General features: G+C 32.7%; 1 protein-coding gene across 2 annotated transcripts; it reads right to left on the reverse strand.

The window, feature by feature from the left end:
* Positions 1-300: 300 nt before the first annotated feature.
* Positions 301-22,317, reverse strand: Cul1 (cullin 1). Of its 2 annotated transcripts, none has more exons than XM_085187998.1 (21): positions 22,092-22,317; positions 16,117-16,309; positions 7,706-7,788; positions 6,949-7,063; positions 6,380-6,472; positions 5,836-5,982; positions 5,324-5,470; positions 5,007-5,186; positions 4,615-4,749; positions 4,119-4,277; positions 3,891-4,020; positions 3,474-3,607; positions 3,018-3,125; positions 2,605-2,676; positions 2,359-2,511; positions 1,949-2,067; positions 1,635-1,755; positions 1,286-1,386; positions 1,109-1,214; positions 665-778; positions 301-405 (listed from the first exon to the last, which is right to left on the reverse strand). In XM_085187998.1, exons 2-21 carry the CDS (start codon positions 16,180-16,182, stop codon positions 325-327), a joined length of 2,364 nt encoding a protein of 787 aa, XP_085044124.1. In that variant the 5' UTR covers positions 16,183-16,309; positions 22,092-22,317; the 3' UTR covers positions 301-324. The 2 variants fall into 2 exon arrangements, with proteins under 2 accessions (XP_085044124.1, XP_085044126.1); XM_085188000.1 differs by lacking the exon at positions 22,092-22,317 and adding an exon at positions 19,330-19,443.
* Positions 22,318-22,561: the final 244 nt, after the last annotated feature.

Consider the following 22,561-nt stretch of genomic DNA (forward strand, 5'->3'; position numbering starts at 1 on the left):
TACTTATAAATACTTCATTTTATTGAATGAGATGGGAACCCAACGATTATATTCTTGCCAACCAACTGCACCACGCATGGGTTTTATATAACTTATATCATGTTAAATAGCACTAGCTACACTGAATAAAATCATTATTTTTCCTATTGCGACTTTTATTTTAATACATAAAAAAATAAATCAACTTTAGGTTCCCACTGTAGTATTTACTATATCTGCGGTTTAGTAACTCAACAAAACTTTAAAATGACTGGAAATAAATGGGGTAAATATAATAAAAAATACAATAAAACACACAAACAGACAGTAATATATGTATTACAATCATGCTAGATAGCTGTAAGTGTCCTTCTCTCCTTCTGCGCGCTCTAAATATTCCTTTTCGATTAAGATGTCGATGCATTTCTGGAAAAAAGTATTTAAATAAATATTAATTAACAAAATATTATATTGATTAGATTGAGGCCAGTCGTGGCGTGACAAGTGTGAGTTCGATTCTCACTCGAGGATATTGAATACTTAATATTCTCTAGAGTTCCGCCTGTCAAAGCGCAATGCCTCTAGTATTCGATGTAATGTGGGGAACGTAAGTGCCTTAGAGACAGAGTGTCTTAACACTAGGTTCTTTATCAAACCTACTAAATACATATAAAACTCAATTTACCTTAATAACAGGCACTCTGGGCTTGAATCGCGAGGACAGTTGGTTCAAAACCTCCACAACTAAGTGTTGATGTTTAAGTGTTTTACGTGTTTTCATTATCCTCACTATGGCAGCCTGGAAACAAATAAAAAAAAAAGATATAACGATGGTTGTATGTTCGATTTCATTTTTATTTTAACTTGATGATATAATTAAAAATTTTTAATGTTTTATGGCCTTTATAATATTTTTTTAATTATATTATTATCGTAAATTTATAAATTTTATAATGAATCTTAAATATTTACATAAAAGTAATGCTTAGTGATGTTCCTTATCAAATTTCATTCAAATGACATAAAATCAATACAAAAAAATTATCGAAACAAGAGATATATCATTAAAATAGCTATAATTATTTTAAACAAAATAAACATTTTAGTTAAAAGAAATGTAAATAAATACTTGTATAAGCATTTTGCGATCCTCCTCAATGTGTTTGTGTGTTGCTTCTTGCTCAACTTTGAGCTCCGTCTTTAGTGGGATGTTTATGTTTACTCGAAGTTTTTTACTAGAAAAAATTATATAACATAAATAACCTAGCGAGTAAATGTAGAAGAGATTTTGTATAATTTTACTTACTTTTTATATCCTAGATATAATTCCACAATGGATGACTCCATTAACTCGGATTCGTCGTCTTGACACACAAGGAGCTTCGCTTTGAGAAGAATTTGTAACACCTGGGGGAAAAAATGCCAAATAAAATGTAAGAAAGTTAACAATTAGTCATATTGTGAGTACAAATTCTATTTTCGAGTACATTTAATAGTGAAATGTATAAGATATAAGAAGTCGTCAACGCAGGGTCGCAAAAGATGCGAGTGTAAACGCGATGGTTGTGGGTTCGATTCCTCCTACTAGGGGGAATGAGTTACTTAATGTTTTAATTTCGTTCGGCGATAAGTGTTGTGAAGCTAAAAAACAATACCTGTATAAGAAAATCTCCCTTAATCCCGGTGTGTTGTTCCAACTGGCGTACAGACCACGATGTGTTGTCATTGAACTGTAGTAGCACTGCCATTTGGAAGGTGCTCGCTTGGAGTGTATATCTAGAAAAAGAAATTAGTAGATAAAATTATATATTACCTAAGTTACTTAAATTATAAATTTTAGTTTCACGTTATAGCAGGGTAGGCATTGGGAACACTCTCAGTGTTAAGAGATTGATGTGTTTACTGGATATGCCTAACCTGCCATAGGCGGGAGACACTGAAAAAAAACAAAAATAGGAACTATACCCACCGGTTTTTAAAACAATTGGTCACTAGTTCTCCCTTACTCATGTTGTATAGCCAGTTCAATTTTCTGCCGGAGTGTTGAGATGAGTAGAAAGTTGTGAATCTGTGTACTGAACGCTCCAACTGGAATAAAAGTTATAAATATATACTAAATGTCCAATTAAAAATAAAATTATATTTATATAAAAAATGTAAATCAAATATTCCGCATAAGCGGGATAAGTACAGGGAACCTAGTGTTAAGATACTCTGGTCCCAAAAACTACCCAATTTTCGAGAAGTTGCATCAAATAAAAGAAAATGGGAATGGGAAACGAACCTACATCCTTCGCGTCACACTCTATGCCATAACATTCTATTACTTTGCTAAAAAAAAACTATATTTTACCATTATTTTTCTCTTTTACCACTTACCTCAGTCGGCAGTTGAAAACTGGTGGACTGTTGGAACGGCCAGGACCCGGAGGACAACACTTGTATGCTAAAATCGATGTGCAAAGGCTGCTCCGAACTGTTTGCCATGTGTTTACGGAAATTTTCGTTCAGGTCCTTTGACACACCTATGTCCTGGAAGAAAATAAAAAAATATATGTTAGAAAATTGAAATTTAAATAATTAAATATTATTACAGAGATAAATAAAAAAGAAACTTTTACTCACTTGGAACATTCTTTGTAACTTGCTTGTGTATTCGAAGCCGCACGCCTGTTTTAATTTTGAGATCATTGAAGCCTGGAATTGGAAAAAGAACATTAAAATTAATTGTAAAAGATACAAGATTCGAATTATGATATATTCAAAATAATATTATTATATAATAATTACTTTAGATATTTTAAAATGGCGCTACTTAACATAACCTATGGTTCAACGTAACCAGTATAACCAGCGTACCAGGATCCAACTATATCCAGTACGAAAATTAAAAATTTGCTTTGTAAATACAACCAATTAATAAAAGAAATCGTAATTAAATTTCTAGTTGTATATTTGACTCATTTAAAAATTATACTCTAATATACATATCTATAACCAAATTGTTCAAACCATACAAAAATTCACACAACACTTACTTCAGCATCATCACTGGCAGATATATGTTGTACCAATCTCTTAGCGAGCATCTTGCTGTAGAACTTCTGGAACACGTCTTTGTCCTCGATGTATTTAAATACCACCATCTGGAAAGGAAAATGTAGGTTATAAAAACTACAATTATTTATCCACTTTACAAATAATTTTTAATTCTTCTCTCCCTCTCTCCCTCTCCTGCTCTCCTCATATCTCTTTTGTTTCAGCTTCACGTATTTTCACGTAATTTTTTTTATCATCCCTTAACGTTGCACTTGGCATTGTTGCGCTTGGCAAAAACCTAAATATAGAATAATTTATTTTCTCGGAAGAGATCGAACCCCTAACCGTCTCGTTTAGAAGTCACACGCTTTTACCACTACGCCACGATGGCATCCTACAATTAATAAACGCATACACTCAATATAAGATAGCATATATTTAAACCCGTTACCCACCACTTGGTTCAATGTGTCTTCGAGTTCAGCCTCCTCAGGGTTCTTGCTGGACTTCTTCAGCAGTAGGTCACAATACTTGGCGAGAAGTTCTGGACTCTTTGACGAGGAATTCGCTGCTTTTGTTACTGAATTGCCTGTGAAAGGATTTATTATTCGTTTAACGCATATAAAATAAGTTACTTTCGCATAATTTAAAAAGTAAAAAAAATTATGTGGTTGTTGTCTTTTTATTTTAGTAGTGTTATGACACTTCGTCTCCCACGCACTATCTCTTCGAAACATAGTTTAAAAAAATAATAAAAAACACGCTTTACAACACAAATAACTTCTAAGTTCAATGAGGATATAATTATTTAAACTGGTTCAAATGTAGATTCTTAGATTTTATTACATAGTTTCTTACAGCAATCAACTCACTATTTATAAACCTTCCGCAGGCTTTATCCAAGGACGTGACGAAGCCCGAGTCATTGTTGAAAGCGACCAAAACCAATGCGTTGTACTTCTTGTGTACTTCGAGAATCGTCGAGACGTATACTTTTGGATCCTGGAATTAAAAAAAATTATAAGAACCACAAAATAAACTTAATCGGGTTCCATTAATCCTTTTCTAGCATGGAAACCTTAAATCAACAAACAACTCACAGTATGAGCAGCATCACCGCACTTGTCGACCGCCTGCAGGCCCTGCGTGTGTATATGTTGTTCCAGCAGTCGCCTTAGCTCCACTAAGCCGTCGGGGATACGCGCCACCAGGTTGAACATACGGCCAATGTCCTCATTCTTGTCTTGGTCGAGGAGTTTCTAGAATTTTATAGAAATAAAGTTAACATTAAATAATGTTAATTTCACGCTGTATTCCACTTATAACACAAGATAGACAGAGCGAGCCTAAAGTTATGACACTTAGTTTCGCTACGCAGGAACGGCGGAACCGCCAACTTTAAGAAACATTCAACACACGTTGAGTGCCAACCCAATTCAATGCCACACTTTGCCTTGTTAGCAGAACAAGGAAATGAAAATATTTGATATGTAATCCCCCAGAGTAAGAACCCACAACCGTCGCGTTTCAAATCACACGCTGTGCCATTGCACCGCTGTAATGAACATGACTTTCTAAACGAATTTCAATACAAACCTGAAACTCCGAATGGAACAGCTCCAAGTGTTTTTCAATCAATACTCTGTCGCATGTTTTGGCCAATCTTTCCATTGTGGTTTCGTGAAGGTACACTTGGACGCGCTTGTGTTCTTCTTGGAGACGCTGTTCCGCCTGAATAAAAAGATAAAATTATCAAATATTAAGAAAGATACTATATTTAATTAGGGTCAAAAATGTATGTCATTATCTATGTAATTTTAACTTATTTTTTATGATTAAGGCTGTAATGGCGCATACATCAGGGTAGGCAAAGATAAGCCTACACTGATCACGTTACTCGACGCTGTTTCACGCCATGATGGCCTCAACAATAAAAAATAAAATAAAAATCAAGTACAAAGTCTCAATTAAGGACCTCATTAGCTTACCTTAATCATATACTCAGTAACCGAATTATTTCTCAGAAATTCCGTACTCTCTCTAGTGTAGAATCTCTCCGTGTCTTCTAAGAATACGGCTTCAAAAGTATCCTTATATACTGCCAGATTTTGTGCACGGGCTGAGGGTTCTTCATCGTTGAGGCCTAACGCTACGTAGCAGTCGATTACCTGGGGAAATAAATGTAATATTTAATTAAAAACAGAAATGAGGTGTTGAGATCCGCCACTTACTAAGTTATATCTTAAAAATTGAACGGAGTTTTTTATTTAATATACTAATAACAAAATAATACAAAGCGACTTACTCCAGAAACAAGCCTAGTGTTGATAGTTTCTCCATTTCTCTCCTTTTCTATGAGCTTTAGCACAGCGTTTGTGACCTGTTTGTTCAAACGCTGGAACAAGTGGTCGCGCCACGTGACCAGAGCTAGCTGGTAGATTTCGTATATACCCTGGAAATTTAGAAAATGAAATTAAATTATATTTTTTATTCAAGGTAGATAATGGTCATATTATTTGTCATCTATTTAAAAAAAAATTACCTACATATAGTTAAAATGTCAATGTTGAATTAATTAATCAATTTAATTTTTATGAAAATGACATCTGGAAAATGTTTATAGAAAGAAATTATAAAAATAAAAAAAAGTTTTATCAAAATCAATGTATTTCAAACTTGGCACGATTATAAGCTGATTTCCAAATGACCGAGAGCTTTTGTCTGCAAATATCTACTTTTATGCGTTTTTCTTATTGTCACACTAACTAAAATCCCATAGCAGAATCACCTAAATAAAAACCAAAAACAACCACCAACCTTCCTTCCTTCTTCACATTCGCGTTTCACCCAATGCCTGTTCAAATAAGAGCAAACGCCGTTTAGAACGCGCGACGAGAACTGATACTCCTCCCATTGTGTCGTGTAAAAACCTAAGACGTCTTCGCCCATTAGATCTACACCATGCTGGAACCAAGAAAAAAAATATAAAGGGTAAAAAATCTATAAGCCATATTTTTTATTACAGTTTATTTCCAGACAGAGGGAAGGTTGTTAAATGTTTGATAAAAGTTTGCCGCGTTGGGTTCCGCCACACAACACGCAATGCAAATTATCTCCAGAAAAAGGGGAACGAAATGTCTTTACACTAGGTTTCCTACGCCTGCCCTGCGTGAAGCTGTATATATTTAAGTGTTTTTAGTTTTCTATTTAAGAAAAATTCCTTTCCTCGAGCGTGGATCAAACCTGCAATCAGTCGCGTTTACAGTCACACACCTTGTGCCCCTGGGCCACGACTGGCCTGGCCACTTAACACACAAAACACTTAACACCTAAAAAAATATTCAATAAATACCATACTCACCTCAAGTAAATTGATAAGATAATATATGAGGAAGTCGCGCAACTTCTTGTACAGCTCAAGACCGACGAGTTGCGCGCCGCCTTGCACTTGTCCCTGGTGGAGAAAAAACACAAATAAAAAATATAAATTTTTATACACGTTTTAATGATTACTTCCTTCCTTTTCGTCGAAACAAAGAAATCAACATTGATACCTTTGCGGGTATAGTTAAGATGAGTTAATTAATTATAAATATAAACTTTATTTCAAACGCTATACTTCTATCTAATAAAAATATCTATATAAAATCTTAAATATTGATACACGCTGTATCCCGCGTATAGCAGGATAGGCAGCGGGAACTTAGTGTTAAGATTACCAGAGCGAGAAAATGAAAATAATTCATATCCCCGAGTCAAACTAAAGTTTTGAGATCATTGTTTCATAAAATATGAAAAGTAATAAAATCAAAACAAATAGCTGCATCTATCTAAGATAACCTTTTAAAGGGAATCCCTTCATTAATGTAACTAAGGAGAGATTGCTATGCGGGAAAAAGCGTGAAGTAGTTTTTTTTTTATTTTACTCACCGGTTTCTTTGCATATCCAAAGGAATTCCTCGCAATTGGTTGAGAATTATTCGAGCCCGATCTCAAACTGTTGGCGTTTTGTTCGTGTACCGATGTACAGTAGTTATATATGTGACTGGTATAGTTAATTAAGAAATTATATTTTATATTTCTTTGTCATATGTAATTCTTCCATATTTTTAATACATTAGATATTAGAGGCACAAGGGTGTGACTGTAACGCGACGGTTGTGGGTTCGATCCCCACTCGAGGGAATGCATTATTATTTATTATTTTATTAATTCCTTCGCTCTGGCATTAAGGCAAAAATCCAGCGTTCAATCCCGCAAATCAACATGCAATGCCTCGAAAAATTCGGAAATTGGGGAACGGAATGTTACTCTAGGTCAACTCTCGGTTCCTTCTGGCTACCCCGCCATATGCGGGATAGAGCGTGTAGTTTGATTTTATTTTATTTATTTATTACATAATAATTATACATATTATTTATACCGGTGTACGCTTTATTTTACTAGATTATAGAACTTTCTTTTGCAATAACAAATATTTATTCTATTCTATTTTAGGAACGAAACGTCTATTAAAAGACCCAAAAAAACGAAAACACCACCAAATTATATCTTAATACAAAATATCTTTGAAAACAGTTTTTAAATACATTACTATAAAATCCTATAATTTTTGTTATTTCTTCATATACCTATATAAAATTACTCAAATATTTTATGTTCTAATAAAAAAAATGTAAAAGGATACGTATATAACACCATGTATCTCTGTCTGTCCAATGCACGTCGCGAGTACATTTTTTCGATGCCCTCTCTCAGGTCGGCCCATATCTGTAATAAAAAAGATACATAAAAATATTGTTTATCAACAATGCTCAAAAATAGTATAAATTATACTTATCAATTTATATACAACGGGTTTTACATGACTAAAAAATACTATAAAAAACAGCAAATAATTAAATGACTATAAAACAATATATTTCTTTTTTTTCCGATTCATTAGGAAATTCGGAAAGTGCTCATTGAAATATTTACTAGACTCCTCAAGTAAACCACTGTAACATACGTGACCGAGGTCGTCAGTCCTGAGTCGTGAGGTCGTCAGTCGTTGTGGGTTCGATTTCCAGCCGAGACAAAAAAATATTTACAATTTCTCGTTCTGGTGCGGGATTCAGCGTGAAGCGAAAAAAAAAGATTGCATATTTTTGCTAAAACATAACAATAAGTTGAAGCAGGCAAAGCCGCGTTGGAGTCACTAGTTTCAAACAGAAATACAGACAGATGTTTAAAATAACATTGCATTATATGTAAACAATATCGATACTACGCAGCAATCGTAAATATAATAGCACGTTGTGAACGATATGTGTTTCTGTAGCTTTCTCTGTTAATGTTAAGAAAATGTGCATATATTTAAAACTAAATTGAAATATCCTTTTAGAATATTTACATTGTCTTTTTTTTTCAGTTTCACTTTTTATCCCGAATGTGATATTGGCAGGCAAAAAACCTAGTGCCACGATACTATATATTCAACTACCTCTAGAAATGCGCTAAACTAAGGAACTACTTATTAGAATTAAAATATCTTTTTATGTAAAATTCTTGAGGAAAACTCTAGACTCTTGCTTAACAAACATCGCGCAGAATCATCGCGCGAACCATTTCACGAGGCGCAGTTGCGATTCCCACTCCAAGGAAGAATTATGTTCATTTCCTCGCTATGGAAACCCAACACCCACGACGCAAAGAGCCCAACATCTAGAACCCAACACCCAATTTCGATAAATTGGTGGAAAGTAAGGGGGTTTCGCGTCCTAATTTCCCTCTTCCCACCCTGCTATAAGCAAGATACAGAGTGAAGCTTAATTAGTAGTTAGTATGAAAAACATGTTTCACTTTCACATATAAAAAGAAACATTTATTGAAAACAAAACTTCTATCAATTGTCATTAGAAGATCGACCATTGAAGTTAAGAAGTAGTTACGTAACATAATTGATACTTGAATCGTCATCGTATTCCAGTTCTGTGGACGTTATGTAAAGACTTAAACACTTAATTGTTAATTTGCAATAAAATAATAATTAATATTATATTAATAAAATTATAGTTTTATTCATTTATTTTATTTTAGACATGCTCTAACATAATGGAAACACGCAGAAACAAAGACAAAGAAAAGGTGCGACCTTTATACGACCTTTGACGTCTATAAAATTAGATAGCCATTTAGGAGGTAGGCAGAGAGAAATTAGTGTTAACACACTAGGTTCCGACTCTAGGTCCGCTTTTCACTGTATTTTCGAATTATTGTGTTTTGAGTGGCAGGACACTACGCCGCAATTTGTCTTGATTGTCAGAACGAGAAAATGAAAATAATTCATTCCACCGATTGAGAATCGAACTCAAAACCGTCGCGTTGACAGTTGTACGCTGTACCAGGTCGACCTCAATCAAGTATGTGTGACTAATTATGATGAAACGAATTACGTAGTGACTCATCACTACAATTTCCAGTTAAAAAAAGCTCATGAAATATCAAAAAAAAGCGCAAGTAGGTCGTTACACGTTTTTGATCGTGAAGTGTTTAAGATACAATTGGCAGAACGCCAGCGGATGCATTAAAAATATCGTACTTAGGTACTTCTTATATTTCTAAATTTAAGATTTTCGTCTCGTGTAAACGGAGTTCAAGTTATCAAAAATTTTATCTAATATTCATATTTTAAGATATTACCTATTACTAGTATTTATAAGCTAGTGTCGGGACACTTTGTTCTAGGAAATGAAAATAACGTATTCCTCCGTGTGGGGGGATCAAACCCACAAACGTCGTGTTGACAGTTAGACGCTGAGTCACTGAGGCACAACGGCCTCAAAGTAAATAGTTTTGCAACTTTTTAAAGTAGTAATTAATCACAGTCAATAAAAATATACGTTATATGGTTTGAAACCGCGACTAATGTCTTTAAGTAGTTTTTTTTATAATATTTGTGGTAAATAATGTTATTAAAACTTTTCAACACATACTTAATGATTTTTAAATGTATATGACTATCATCGTGTAAAATATCAATTTGCAATCTTAATGAGAATATAATTTTTAAAAAATCTGATATTATAATTTTATTTTTACGAATTTACCGAACGCAATTATCTTAATTGGAATGGAGTGTCCTAACACTAGGTTCACAGGTCCTCTCTGTCTAAGATACAGTGTAAACTAAAATAAGAAAAAAAATTAAACATATGGTATATCATTCTGGACTTATGCACAAACTATAATATAAAATATGTTTATATATTTAGTAAACATACAAAAATTAACTAGAAGTTATAATTACAACCTTAAGGCTTAAGTGATAAAATATATTTTAGCTTGACGCAAGATGGCTGTAAAGAGAAAGTTTTTTATGTAACTGTAATTAAAGGACGTACAAACATATGCAATATATACACATCAGCCGTGACGTAGTTGGTACATAATTAAGTTAATCAACTTCAGGCATATCCTGTACATAATAAAAAAATATATATTAAGATTTTTTTAGCTTCACGCTGTATCCCGCACATATTCAGGGTTTGCAGAGGGACCCTTTAAGACACCTCCGTTCCCCACTTTTCGCCTAATTTTGAAGTTATTACGTGTTGAGCGGCAGAACCCAACATCGCGGTTTTTCCAAAGTTTGGCACAAGAACAACCTGTTACGTTTACAGTAGCACGTATGTGCACTACGACTCGCCTTATATAGTTATTATAATTTATTTTTTTTAAATACTAAAATATAAACCAATTATAATAAATACATCTTCTTATAATTACAATTTTAATATTTGCGTCACATTGGCTATTATACACACCTACGTATAGACCATTTGAACTGACATTGACCTAGTGTTCCACTTTATATGTATGTTAGATACTATCAATATTATCAAATTCTAAAATAGTACTATATATTTCGCATTCCACTGCGCTGTCTTGCTAAATAAGTAGCTTTTACACGCGGCTTCGCCCGCTTAGTAAAAAAAATAATATCCAAAACAAAAATGTTTTTTAAATTCGAACCAAAAGTTTCCTTCTCCCAAACTATTCCTTCAGCTTTATAATACGAGCATAAAGTATATAAATATAGTTTTTTATTATCTCATTCATAACTGTCTAACACGAAATTAATTACTTTTATATAAGTTTGCTTGTAGCTACTTTACAAATTGTGTAATAGGCATAATACGTACAAAAACAATATCTTGAAAAGTGGGCAGTGAGTGGGGAACGAAGAGTTTTAGCACTAGGTTCCCTTTGCCCACCCTAGTAAACGAGAAAAAGTGCAACCACACAAAAAAAACTACATAAGTTTAAAAATCATAGAATTAAAAAAAAACAATGTTGATTCACTATAGATTACAGTACAGAAACAAAAGAAATAACGGTTACGTAGAACATTTTAGCGGTGTTTGCGAAACGACAATTGTTATATGCAATTGTTAGCGATCGCAAGTGGGTCATAGAGACGAATGAACAGGCGGGCCGCGTCACGTCAACGATAAATACTTATAAATTGAGAGAAATCTTCGAATCTGGAGGCCGGTCGTGGCGCAGCGAGGGCACAGGCGTGCGAGTGTGAAGGCGACAAGTTGTGAGTTCGATTCCTGGTCGAGGAAATAAAATACCTAATATTTTCTTTCTGCTTGCTCTGGTAATAAAGACGCGCGATTATTTTTTGTATCACGTTGCATTCCGCAAACAACAGTGTAGGCAGAGGGAACCTAGGAACCTAACATACTCCGCTCCGTGCACTTCCGCTTCCTACTGTCCGCCGAATTCTGGAGGCATGCTTGTAGAGAGGAGAAAAAATAATTTAAATATGTTCATTCCCCCTAGTGGAAATTGAACCTACACTCACTCTTTTTTCGTATCAAGCATGTACGTATGTGATATGCAATTAAATGTTCTTAACTAGGTCATAGGCTAATAGTCGAGTTTCGTCGTGTCAATGATAAATCCATAAATTGAGGGAATACCGAGATAACCACCTATACGAAGATTATATTGTTTCATTTAGCGGCCCGTCTGCATCTTTGCCCGCTTGAACTATGCTATTATTTATTTAATATTTATAATCTAAGACGTTAGTAAGTAGTACTCGCTCTGGTAATGGAGCAAAGCGCGGCGTTGAATTACGCCACTCACACACAATGCTTCCATCGGCGGAAAGTGCATCCCCACCCTGCTATATGCGGGATACGGCGTGAAGCTATAACTTTGCGTGAACACTCGCAATTTTCTTTGTGGCGACTCCATGGACCTCGCCATGCTACTTTTATTTACTCTTGACTACTGACTTGTTGTCATTAAAATCGGTAGTAAAGTGAACCTAGTGTCAAGACACTCTTCGTCTAAATTGCAGACATTGTGTATAGAGTTGCATTTCAACGCCATACTTTATCATACGAGAACAGATAAATAAAAATTTTTTAAATATAATTATTCCAATTTATAATCAGTCATTTAAGGTAATGCGAGGACAACCGGGGCTAAAAGCTAGTGTAGTATAAAATCAAGTACTAAAACCAATCTAGGGGAGACGTTAAAGGTCATAACTGTTAGTGAAATCCTTTAGCACCGTATAACATGAACGGTTGACAATCCATTTATCTTTAAATAGAGTCGACGGCATACGAGGAGTTTACACTCTTCGATATACAGACATAATCTTCATATTATATTAATATTACATACTCAAACGATATTGAAGCCGACATGGCACAATGGGGCAACGCCTATAAATCCAATAGTTGTGAGTTCGATTCCCACTCAGAGATTTCAATCATTAACTGATTGAGTCCTAACCAGGAGTTAACCAAGAACTATAAAGGAGAAGAGTGTTAACCCTAGGTTCCCTCTGCCTACCATTAAATATATATAATTTACGTATCTCACGCTTGAAGATAAACTAAGACTAACTTGAGTTAATCTCAGTAAAATGTGGCGACAACTAGAAAGCAACACATCCCGTCACTATGACGTTTTATATAATACCGTTGCGTGGTATTGCGGTTGATAGGAGAAAAAAACAAATACGCCTGCAATAAATGTAGCCTCAATACCATTTCCATTTTCCTATAATAGTTTTGTATTCCCATAAATGAAATAAAGTGAGAAATCACTACGCCCTTTTTTTCAGCAGCAGCTTTTTTTATAGCAGGCTACGCAAAGACTACCTAGTTTCTTCGCTGTGGTAACCAGGCACAACGTGGCATTGAGTTCCGCCACTCAACACGCAATGCCTATAGAATTGGGCGCAAAATGGAAAAAGGAACTGTCTTAATAGGTACAGTGTTTTAACAACAGATTCCCTCTGCCTACACTGCCACGTGCGGCAAACAGCATGAAGCTACTTATTTATTGCGACATATCTGGTAATGAAGAAAACGCGCAGATCTTCATCAAGAAATACCATCTTATATAAAAGCATACTATTTCCAAGCAACCAAATTGGATGAAAACACTTACAAATCTAAATATTTCACAGTAGGTACCTACCGGATATTGATTTGTGGTTTAATCGTTGTTTACCTTCGTAGCGGTCACAGTACGTATATTATGAAAAAAATCGAATTATCTATAGTATAGATAATTGGATTTTTTTCAGTATAGATTCTATATTAATATAGTAAAACTGAAGAATTTGTTTGGTCGTACGCGCTTATCTCAAGAACTGGTGGTTCGAATTGATTTTTTTTATATTAAATAGTCCATTTATCGAGGTAAGCTTATAAGCTATATATTAGCGTTATTATTAATTTCTGTTTCCATGAGTACCTACGTCCTATAAGTGACGTCCATGCAAAATTTGAGACTCGTAATATTTGTAGTCACGAAGTTTCATACAAAGTTTGAACCCCAAAAACAACCCCTTAGAAGTCGAATATTGTAAATTCCCGTCTTAGAGAGCACCTACGTCCTTTAAATAACTCCTATGCAAAATTTAAGATTCCTAGCACATGTAGTTTCTGAGATTTTGTGACGAGTGAGTGACCTTTCGATTTTATATATATAAGATAATGTTTTGCTCCATGTTCGACGCCAGTCGTGGCACAGCGGCACAAGGGTGTGGATTCGATCCCCACTCGAGAAAGTATTTATTATTATCTATATTTCCATTTCTTCGCTCTGGTGTCGAGGCAAAGCGCGGCGTTGCGTTCTGCGACTCAACTCACTTCGGCAGAAAGTGGGGAACGGAGTTTCTTAACACTAGGTTCCCTCTGCTTACCCTGCTGTGTGAGGGTTACAGCGTAAAGCTGTCTTACGAAGAAATACTGTATATTTAATTTTATGTCTCAAGTGAGCGCAAATAAAATTGCAAGGGATTACTAGTATAAACATAAACTACTAAGATTTAAATCTTCAATCAACTATGAATTGCGACAAACTATTTTTATTACTACAACCTATACTATACTATACTAGGTATTTCTACTAGGTACTAGTACATCGCGCTCCAGTGACTGATTGAGCCATAGCGCGAGGCGTGCCATCCGAAGCTATAAATATCCAGTAAACTTAATAAATAACGCCATATTGACGGCAATATGTCGCAAGTGTTACATGCATGAGTGAACACTACGAACAGATGGTTGTGAGTTCGATCTTATTTAAGATTTATACTTATTTATGTGGCTAAGATTTTTTTTTAAACTGAAGGAAGGAAGGTTAAACTTTTTACATTTTTAAAATGTTATTCCACACTTAGAAAACAAAAAATTGTTTTAGAAACGTATAAACTTTAAACGTATCGTTTCGCGAAACGAAATGTCATAATGGAAACAGAGTATCTTAACACTAGGCTAACAGGTTCCCTCGCCTACCCAGCTATGTGCAGGACACATCGTGAAGGTAAAAAAGAATTTCGCTTTCACGATCGTTGCATTAATCTATTACTTAATTATATTTTTGAGCTCATTAATGCATTCCGCATTTAGTAAGCTAGGAAAGTGAAAAACGTTTAATTTAGTGCAAAAGTACCCATACCTAACTAACTAGCAATAGAATACTTTAGTATATTTCCTTTTGTCTGTTGTATCATTATTGCTATACTAAAAAAATTGAAATTTCAACGCTTTCAAATATCACAAAAATTAATCATCTCCATATAAATACAGCAAATATATGAAATTTGATATTTATCCAATTAAATTAATCTTTAATAAGCCCGTATCACGTAGACGGCTTCGCTTAATTAATATAAAGCAAAATCTGATACAAGGTTTTAGTAAATACACATTTGCAATGATTTTATATGAGGTTGTGGGCTCGCTTCCCACTCGGGGAATGAGATATTTTCATTTACTCGGTCTGATAACAAGATAATCCGCGGCGTTAAGTTTCGCCACTCAAGATGCAAATTAGAAGAGGGGCAATGTCTTTGGAGTGGTATGTCCAATTCTTTGACACGCCCAGTCTACAGACCGTTCAGGCCATAATGCTTGACGGTTTTTGACATATGAGATGAATCAGGTTGTTTGTTTTCCCGACCCAAAGGGTAAAACGACCTTATTACTAAGACTGCTGTCTTCTCATCTGTTAGTCTATTGTCAGGCTGCATCTCATGAACATTGATAATTAGATAGTTGTAATTTAAGCAGATGATGTATTTCTGTTGCCGCTATTACAACAAATACTAGAAAATAGAATAAAATGAATATTTTAAGGCGCCTCCCATACAACAAACGTGACTTTTTTGCCGTATTTATAGATTATGGTAAGGAAGCCTTCGTGCGCAAATCAGATTCGCAATTGTTATAATAATTTCTAGCGACATACGAAATACTTTCGAAATTACTATTAAGAAATATTATCGACTAACAAAAGAAATAATTTTACAGACAAAATTAAAACCCAATATATGAATAATTTTTACACGAAAAAAGAAAATATTGTTTCAACATGGATGTCCGTTTTAATTTCTATATAGGTGTTATGTTAGGTGCTTAATGTTTAGAACTTATTATTATAAAAAAATATATATTTCTTACGATTTTATACACCATAAATAGTAGTCATAAGAAAGAAAGAAAAAAAAGATGATAAGAAAGAAAAATGAGAGATAAAAAGATAGAAAAAAAAAACTACAAAAATAGCAAGACTTACCGGGTCCAAGTCAATTTTCCGGGAATAACCCTGCGAGGATTTCGAGTGGGAGCCCATCGAACTCATTGTTGTACTGATCACCGTTCACCTTTCACGTTTCATACACACGTCACACTATGTACTATATGTATATATAATATATTACAATAACATAATTTGTTTATCCGGGACACAGCACTATGTTTTCTTCTTCCTGGAACAAAAGAAAATTATATTAAATTTGATTAAATCCATATAAAATATCCACTTGGAGGAATTCCTTCCATTTTTCTGCCCTGGTAAAACAAAGCGGCGAGAACCGCCACTTATGTAATGTCTTTACAGACAGAGAGTGGAGAACGAAAATAGTTAACAAAAACAATACGTTCAGCCTACCGTACGAATAGCAAGTTAAATACGAGAATAAAGCGTAAATCTAAAAGTAAGAAAGAATTTGTATTTTAATTTAAGGTGAGATGAAGAAATGAGAAATGGATTTCTAATATAGAAAATAGTTTGAATAACGAAACTATATCTTAAATTATGCAGATAGCTTAAAAATAGATTTTAAATTTAAAATGCCGCATCCATGTTTCTCAATTCTGTTACTTTTAAGCTCGTATTTATAAATCGCTCTTAACTCTGATATCGTTTTTGAGACCGATCTTCGAATGCTCTTTTAATTCATAGATTATAATTTATGAATGAAAACGACATCTTAAGATCAATCTCAGAATTGAGAGCGATCTGTAAATACATAATAATTCTCTACATAATATTTGCGCACGCTCAAAACAATCAGAAACTTTTATAAAATTACAAGTGTTTCTATAACATCATCTAAGTACTTATTATTTAAAATATTTTAGACCAATGTCAATCAACATAAATGAAAGTTCAATTATCATCTACCTACATATATCTTAAAAAGGAACTTTAATTACTTGTTACTTGAGCTGTGTACAAACAGACAGACAGATCTATAAATGCATTATTGATTCGCATTATTATCGACGACGGTTAGACGCCGTTGTGGTGGCGCAGTTGCAATGGAATGCAGCTATCACTGTTTTATTCAAAGTTAGGATTGAATTCAATTTCGATTATGTATTTTTTTTTATTCTAAAACTATAGTTTCTGAATGTGCTTATTTTGCTTAATGAAGTAATGAAAAAAAAAAACAATATGGGTATATATTTAATTATAGCACTTATGACAGACAGTGCTTCCTCATACATTCATTATTTCCTTATTCTACACCTTGCGAAAAACAGAAGCCAGAAGTGGTGCAGATGTACAAACGTGTGATTGTTAATACAACAGGTTGTGGATTTGATCACTTGAGAAAATGAAATATTTTCATTTTTTCGCTCTGGTGTCTGGTGTTGAGTTTCGTTACTCAACACCTCTAGAATCTGGCGGATGTGTCTTAACACTAGGTTCACTCTGCCTACTGTGTGGTAAGGAAGGAAAAATGTAATTATTCTTGACACTATTGACATTGAGCCTGTGTGCTAAGTAGACAAAAATATAATAAACTATTACTTATTTTCTTTTTGCCTATTCATAAATAATTAAAATAAAAGTATTAAAATAATGGATAAAAAGAATCTCCATACAAGTTTTTACATACTTATATATCATTAAGTATTTATTAATATTGTAATTTTTTGCTTTATGTTGCCTTTATCACATTAAACAGGCAGATGCTACTATCAAGATATTGAACCCTCTACTTTTTGCCCAATTTTCAAGAAATTGGATGACAATGACAAGTCTCTTATACTTTTTCTTGTTAAGAGTGTGAAAATGAAAATAAATTCCCCTATCACATTTCACCTATTGAGAATTGAACTTGCTACCATCACTGCTCCACAGTGTATCTATTTATAGCAGGCTTAGTAGAGGGACCTTAGTGTTAAGCTCCTCACTTTTGATTATTTTTAAAAATATATTTATTGTTAAAGTGCAATGTCATTAGGATTGTAAGATTGTAAATGTCCTAGTTCAAACAGCTGAGTAACTTCAATACATATAGGTATATTAATACCAAACAAATAAACAAAGGCTAGGTTCAAAAAACTGTATGGTCATGGAAAAAAGTGGTAAATACATTTTTTTATCTTATAATTTCTAATTACTTCTGATAAAAACAATTCATAACATTTCTTTTTACACTGTACTCTGAATATAACATGGTAAGCAGAAAGAACCTAGTTTCAAGATTCTCTGTTCTGAGAGTGGTGCCTCAACTGGCCATAGTAGAGAGGCCATGAATATAATATATTTCTTAAAATGGAGATCGAACTCACAATAATGTTGGACATTATAGAGTTAAGCTACCAAAAAAACTTTCTATGTCTCACCAAACCAAGGAAATGAAATAACTGAAATATTATCATTGAATAAAAATAAACCTACAACTATTGTGAGTATAGTAGTGTACCATTGCTCCATAATTATTAATTGATTAATATGCACTTCTGTATATAAGGAAGTATATATTAATGTATAAGACAGAATTCTTATTTCACACTATCTAAATAATAAGAAATAAAAAAGATTACACAATATATTTCTTATCTTTAAAAATATGATGTTGAATAGAATAGTTATTAAACAATAATGAATTATTTACTTTATATAGATTTCACACAATTACAAAGGAGGTGAATTAAGAAAATTGACAATGATGTAGGTAATAAATAATAAAAAAAAGGGATGAATGGATAAATAATATTTCTGTGTAAATAAATATGTCTTTTGGTAAATAATTTAACATTACTCAATTGCACAAAATGTTTGGTTTTTTTATTTTGATCTTAAATTTTTATTGTATTAGGTAGGTACTTTAAATGCATTAACAAACAGTTGTCTATTACACAAGTTCTAAAATCTAGAAATTCTAGTATAACTGCTATTCAGGTTCAAACAAAAACTCACCAAACAACAGTTAAGACCTACTCAAGCATAAACTATGGCCTATTAACATATTGTCTGTCGACAGTTTCTGTAGCATCAAGTATGTTAAAATGTTCAATCATCAACTTTCTACCCACATACAGAGAAAAATAATTGAAATAGCGGGAAAATTGCTCGTCCATCTATTAATGTACATTTTAAACAAGGAAAAGTAAAAGTATTGAACATCTGACAAAGGAATCGAGGTTTTGCAATCAACAAGGGCAAATCAAATCGTGTTTTTTTTCACTTCCTTACACATCTACAACATACCTTAAGTTTAGTTATCGAATATGAATTATGGCACCGTTTTTAAAACTATATACAATTATTTTCACTAAAATACCGTTTTAATAAAAAAATAACACTGATTCATTGGGAGCGTTGATTCACAGAACACATTTACTCAAAGAATGTTCACTTCATACTAAAAAATGGGTGACAAAACGATGCTGCTGCCATCTCTGTGCGTGCCCAGCAAAACTATTTGCGGGAAAATTTGGCTTTAGAATTTTATTCAAAAGCCAGAATTATGACTATTTCAAAATCATTTGGAAGTATTATTATTTAAATTATATAATAATACTTCCAAATGATTTTGAAAGAGTCTGAATAATTTATAGTACAATAATAAAAAATAAATGCAGTAATAAAACTAATAAACATTTTACATTTTCTTTATTGCTTATAAACATTTGTTTTAATTATATTTACACAAATAGTATTTCTGCAAAACAATTAAAATATACTGCTAAAGATTACAACATTGCTACAAGACAAACTTGCTCTTATATGTTAAAAACAATAACAATTTTAATTTTTATAAGTTAAATAGATCATAATCTGCAAAAAAAATATAATTTATATATTTATTAACCTATAAGATTGTAGGCAGTTGTACTTGATTGTTGTGTTATTGAATTTCTTTTTTTTTTGAAACAATTACAGACAAAGATAAAATTAATAAAGTAGGTATAATGAACTTAATACAGTGTTGGTCAATTTAAATCTAACATTAATATACAATTACTTATTTTTAATATATCTATTTTCCTTTTTAACAATTTCTGATAATCTGCAAATTGTCTATTTTTAACTAAACAAAATCTTTTAACTGTTATGTGGAAGACACTATTACATATAAAATCAACATTTTCATTAAGATGTTCCTCACTGAACTGAACTTCTTTTTTGAGGTTTAAAGAATATGATAATGTTTCGTATAAATTATTGCAGATTGTGGCACAGTTCTCAACACATAAAATCTTATACAATTTTCAGATACATAGTTTAACTTCTTTTTAGCATTATCATATTCTTTCAAGTCCATAAAAGTGTACAATAATATATTATCGGTATGTTTCACTTTTAAAACTGAATCACAAAGCTTGCATTGGGGAGAGCTATGACAAATGTATAATTTTCAAAAAAGTCATACATTTTCTTCAAATGATTGAGTTAGAGAAAAAAAGACATACATTTTCTTCAAATGAAGAATTGTCAGCCACGTTGGTACAGCGTGGCTGCCTTTCTTTCGATCTGCAGAATCACTATTTCAGCAGCTAAACATATAAATCCTAAATTTGCAGTGACTGTTGTCTCTCCGGGTAGCAATCCTGAAAATAACAAGAGTTAATAAAGGTCAGGTTACAGAAACTAAAATCAACATATCATTGTTAGATGAATCTTCTTGATTAAGCAATTAAAAGAAAATTAAAGAAATTGTTTAAGATTAATGTAATTTTAGTTGTAACTATTAGTATTTTGTTAAATTTATCGTATTGTTATAAAATTGTTAATTAATATTTAATATTTTATTTTTACATATATATCTATCTGTTTTAGGTTTTTTTCACTGTTACCATAAGATAGGCTATTTATTATGATAAGTTTTTATGTTAAATATATTGTCATTACAAGTGAACCAGTATCAATTAATAATATACTTGAATTACCATTTGAATACTTGTCAATACTGTTCTTTGCAATGCTCCAGGTATAACATTTGCAGGAAAATGTGATGTCCCTGGTTGTTCAGTGGAAAAATTTAAATCTTGGATTACCTGATTCTGAAAATAAAATATAATTGGATGAAAATACATTGCCAATGTATGATTACTAATATGTACATAAATAAAACAGTTTTTCTAAACAGTATTTTTTTTTCAATAAAATTGACAAATGAAGCCCTTTCAAAATGGTGGCAACATAACATTCTATGTTCACCATACATTTTTTTCTGAAAATCGATAGAATACCATGGGCCTTCGAGGAAGCTAAACTTGGCCCAAGTTTCACAATTGAAAAAGTACAACATTTAAGATATGACTTTATCTAGAGTAGTTAACACTTAATGATTACTTACCGGTGTGAATTGGTAGGACCTGTACTAGGGAACCTATATAGTTTAATTTCAGGATCTTCACGAGGGGACATTTGAGGCATCTACTTTTTAAATTGTCTCCCATATTTTAGATCCAAATATTCAAACAAAGAGAACAACTGAACAACAATAGAAATCTAAATATAAAATGCAACAGAAATGCTAAAAACAGGTTGCTTGTTTAAGTCGCAGTAGTATGTTCGCCATTTGCAAATGCTAATGCTGCCATTGCCATATCAAAACATAATCCTACTACTGTACTTTAAATACCGGTTACATAAAATGTTTCTCATATCGAAAAAAAATTTATCACGGTGCCTTGCATACATGAAATATTATAAAGAAAGTTATTTATTAAACATTAAGTAACTAAAGCGTGAGTTAAAATTAAATTCTTAAAAAAATACTCTTAGAAAAACTACTAATTAGTAGTTTTACTTTAATATAGCAACCGGACTCGGCTCCCACGTAGGTATGTCGCCCAAGCTCCTAAGGAAGTCGACCGGGCCTGCGTTGATTATACTGTAGATGTACACCTGAATCTATCTGACAATTGACAGATTTATTATACTACAAAATTAAATACAGCCCATAAGTATTAGGTGAAATTGAAAAATGACGTCAATTTTAAATTTGTTCGAGTTATACTTACGTAGTGATCCCCTTTTACTTTAAGATATAACACTGCACTAAACAATAACTTGCAGAAATCACTAAATAAACTAATAACAATTGTTTATATCATAAGTTATAACGTTTATATGGTGTGAAATTGTGTTTTAATAGGCCTTAATACTATTAAATATTTCACGCAGTCAATTCATGAAATGAAAAGAAATATAAGAAAGAGCAAGAATATGCTCTTGTGTGAGAAAACTATATTGATTGCCTTTTATTGACGCTAGGTGACGCTCGAAGTACTTACTATGGATGCGTTCAATAAGAAACTTGCTTAAAATAGTAGTACTTAATAATCAACTACTACGGTAACTTATTTCATTTAGATAAAGTTATATTTTACAAATTGAAAATAATAACACAATGGTAAAATTATATATATTCTCTAAAAAAGCAACACCATATTATTTATGATGGTGCTGATTATGACAATAACATACATGT

Source organism: Heliconius melpomene, chromosome 7, assembly GCF_056956725.1.
Source record: "Heliconius melpomene rosina isolate 202511_hmr_F chromosome 7, ASM5695672v1, whole genome shotgun sequence".
Classification (NCBI taxonomy): Eukaryota; Metazoa; Arthropoda; class Insecta; order Lepidoptera; family Nymphalidae; genus Heliconius; species Heliconius melpomene.

Excerpts from the sequence above, each read along its gene's own strand:
- Cul1 (XM_085187998.1), bottom strand. The coding sequence starts at position 16,182 with ATGAGTTCGATGGGCTCCCACTCGAAATCCTCGCAGGGTTATTCCCGG. Across the intron at positions 7,789-16,116 it reads GGAAAATTGACTTGGACCCG|ATATGGGCCGACCTGAGAGA; the intron begins GTAAGTCTTGCT and ends TTTTTATTACAG. Across the intron at positions 5,471-5,835 it reads AATGTGAAGAAGGAAGGAAG|GGTATATACGAAATCTACCA; the intron begins GTTGGTGGTTGT and ends CTAAATTTCCAG.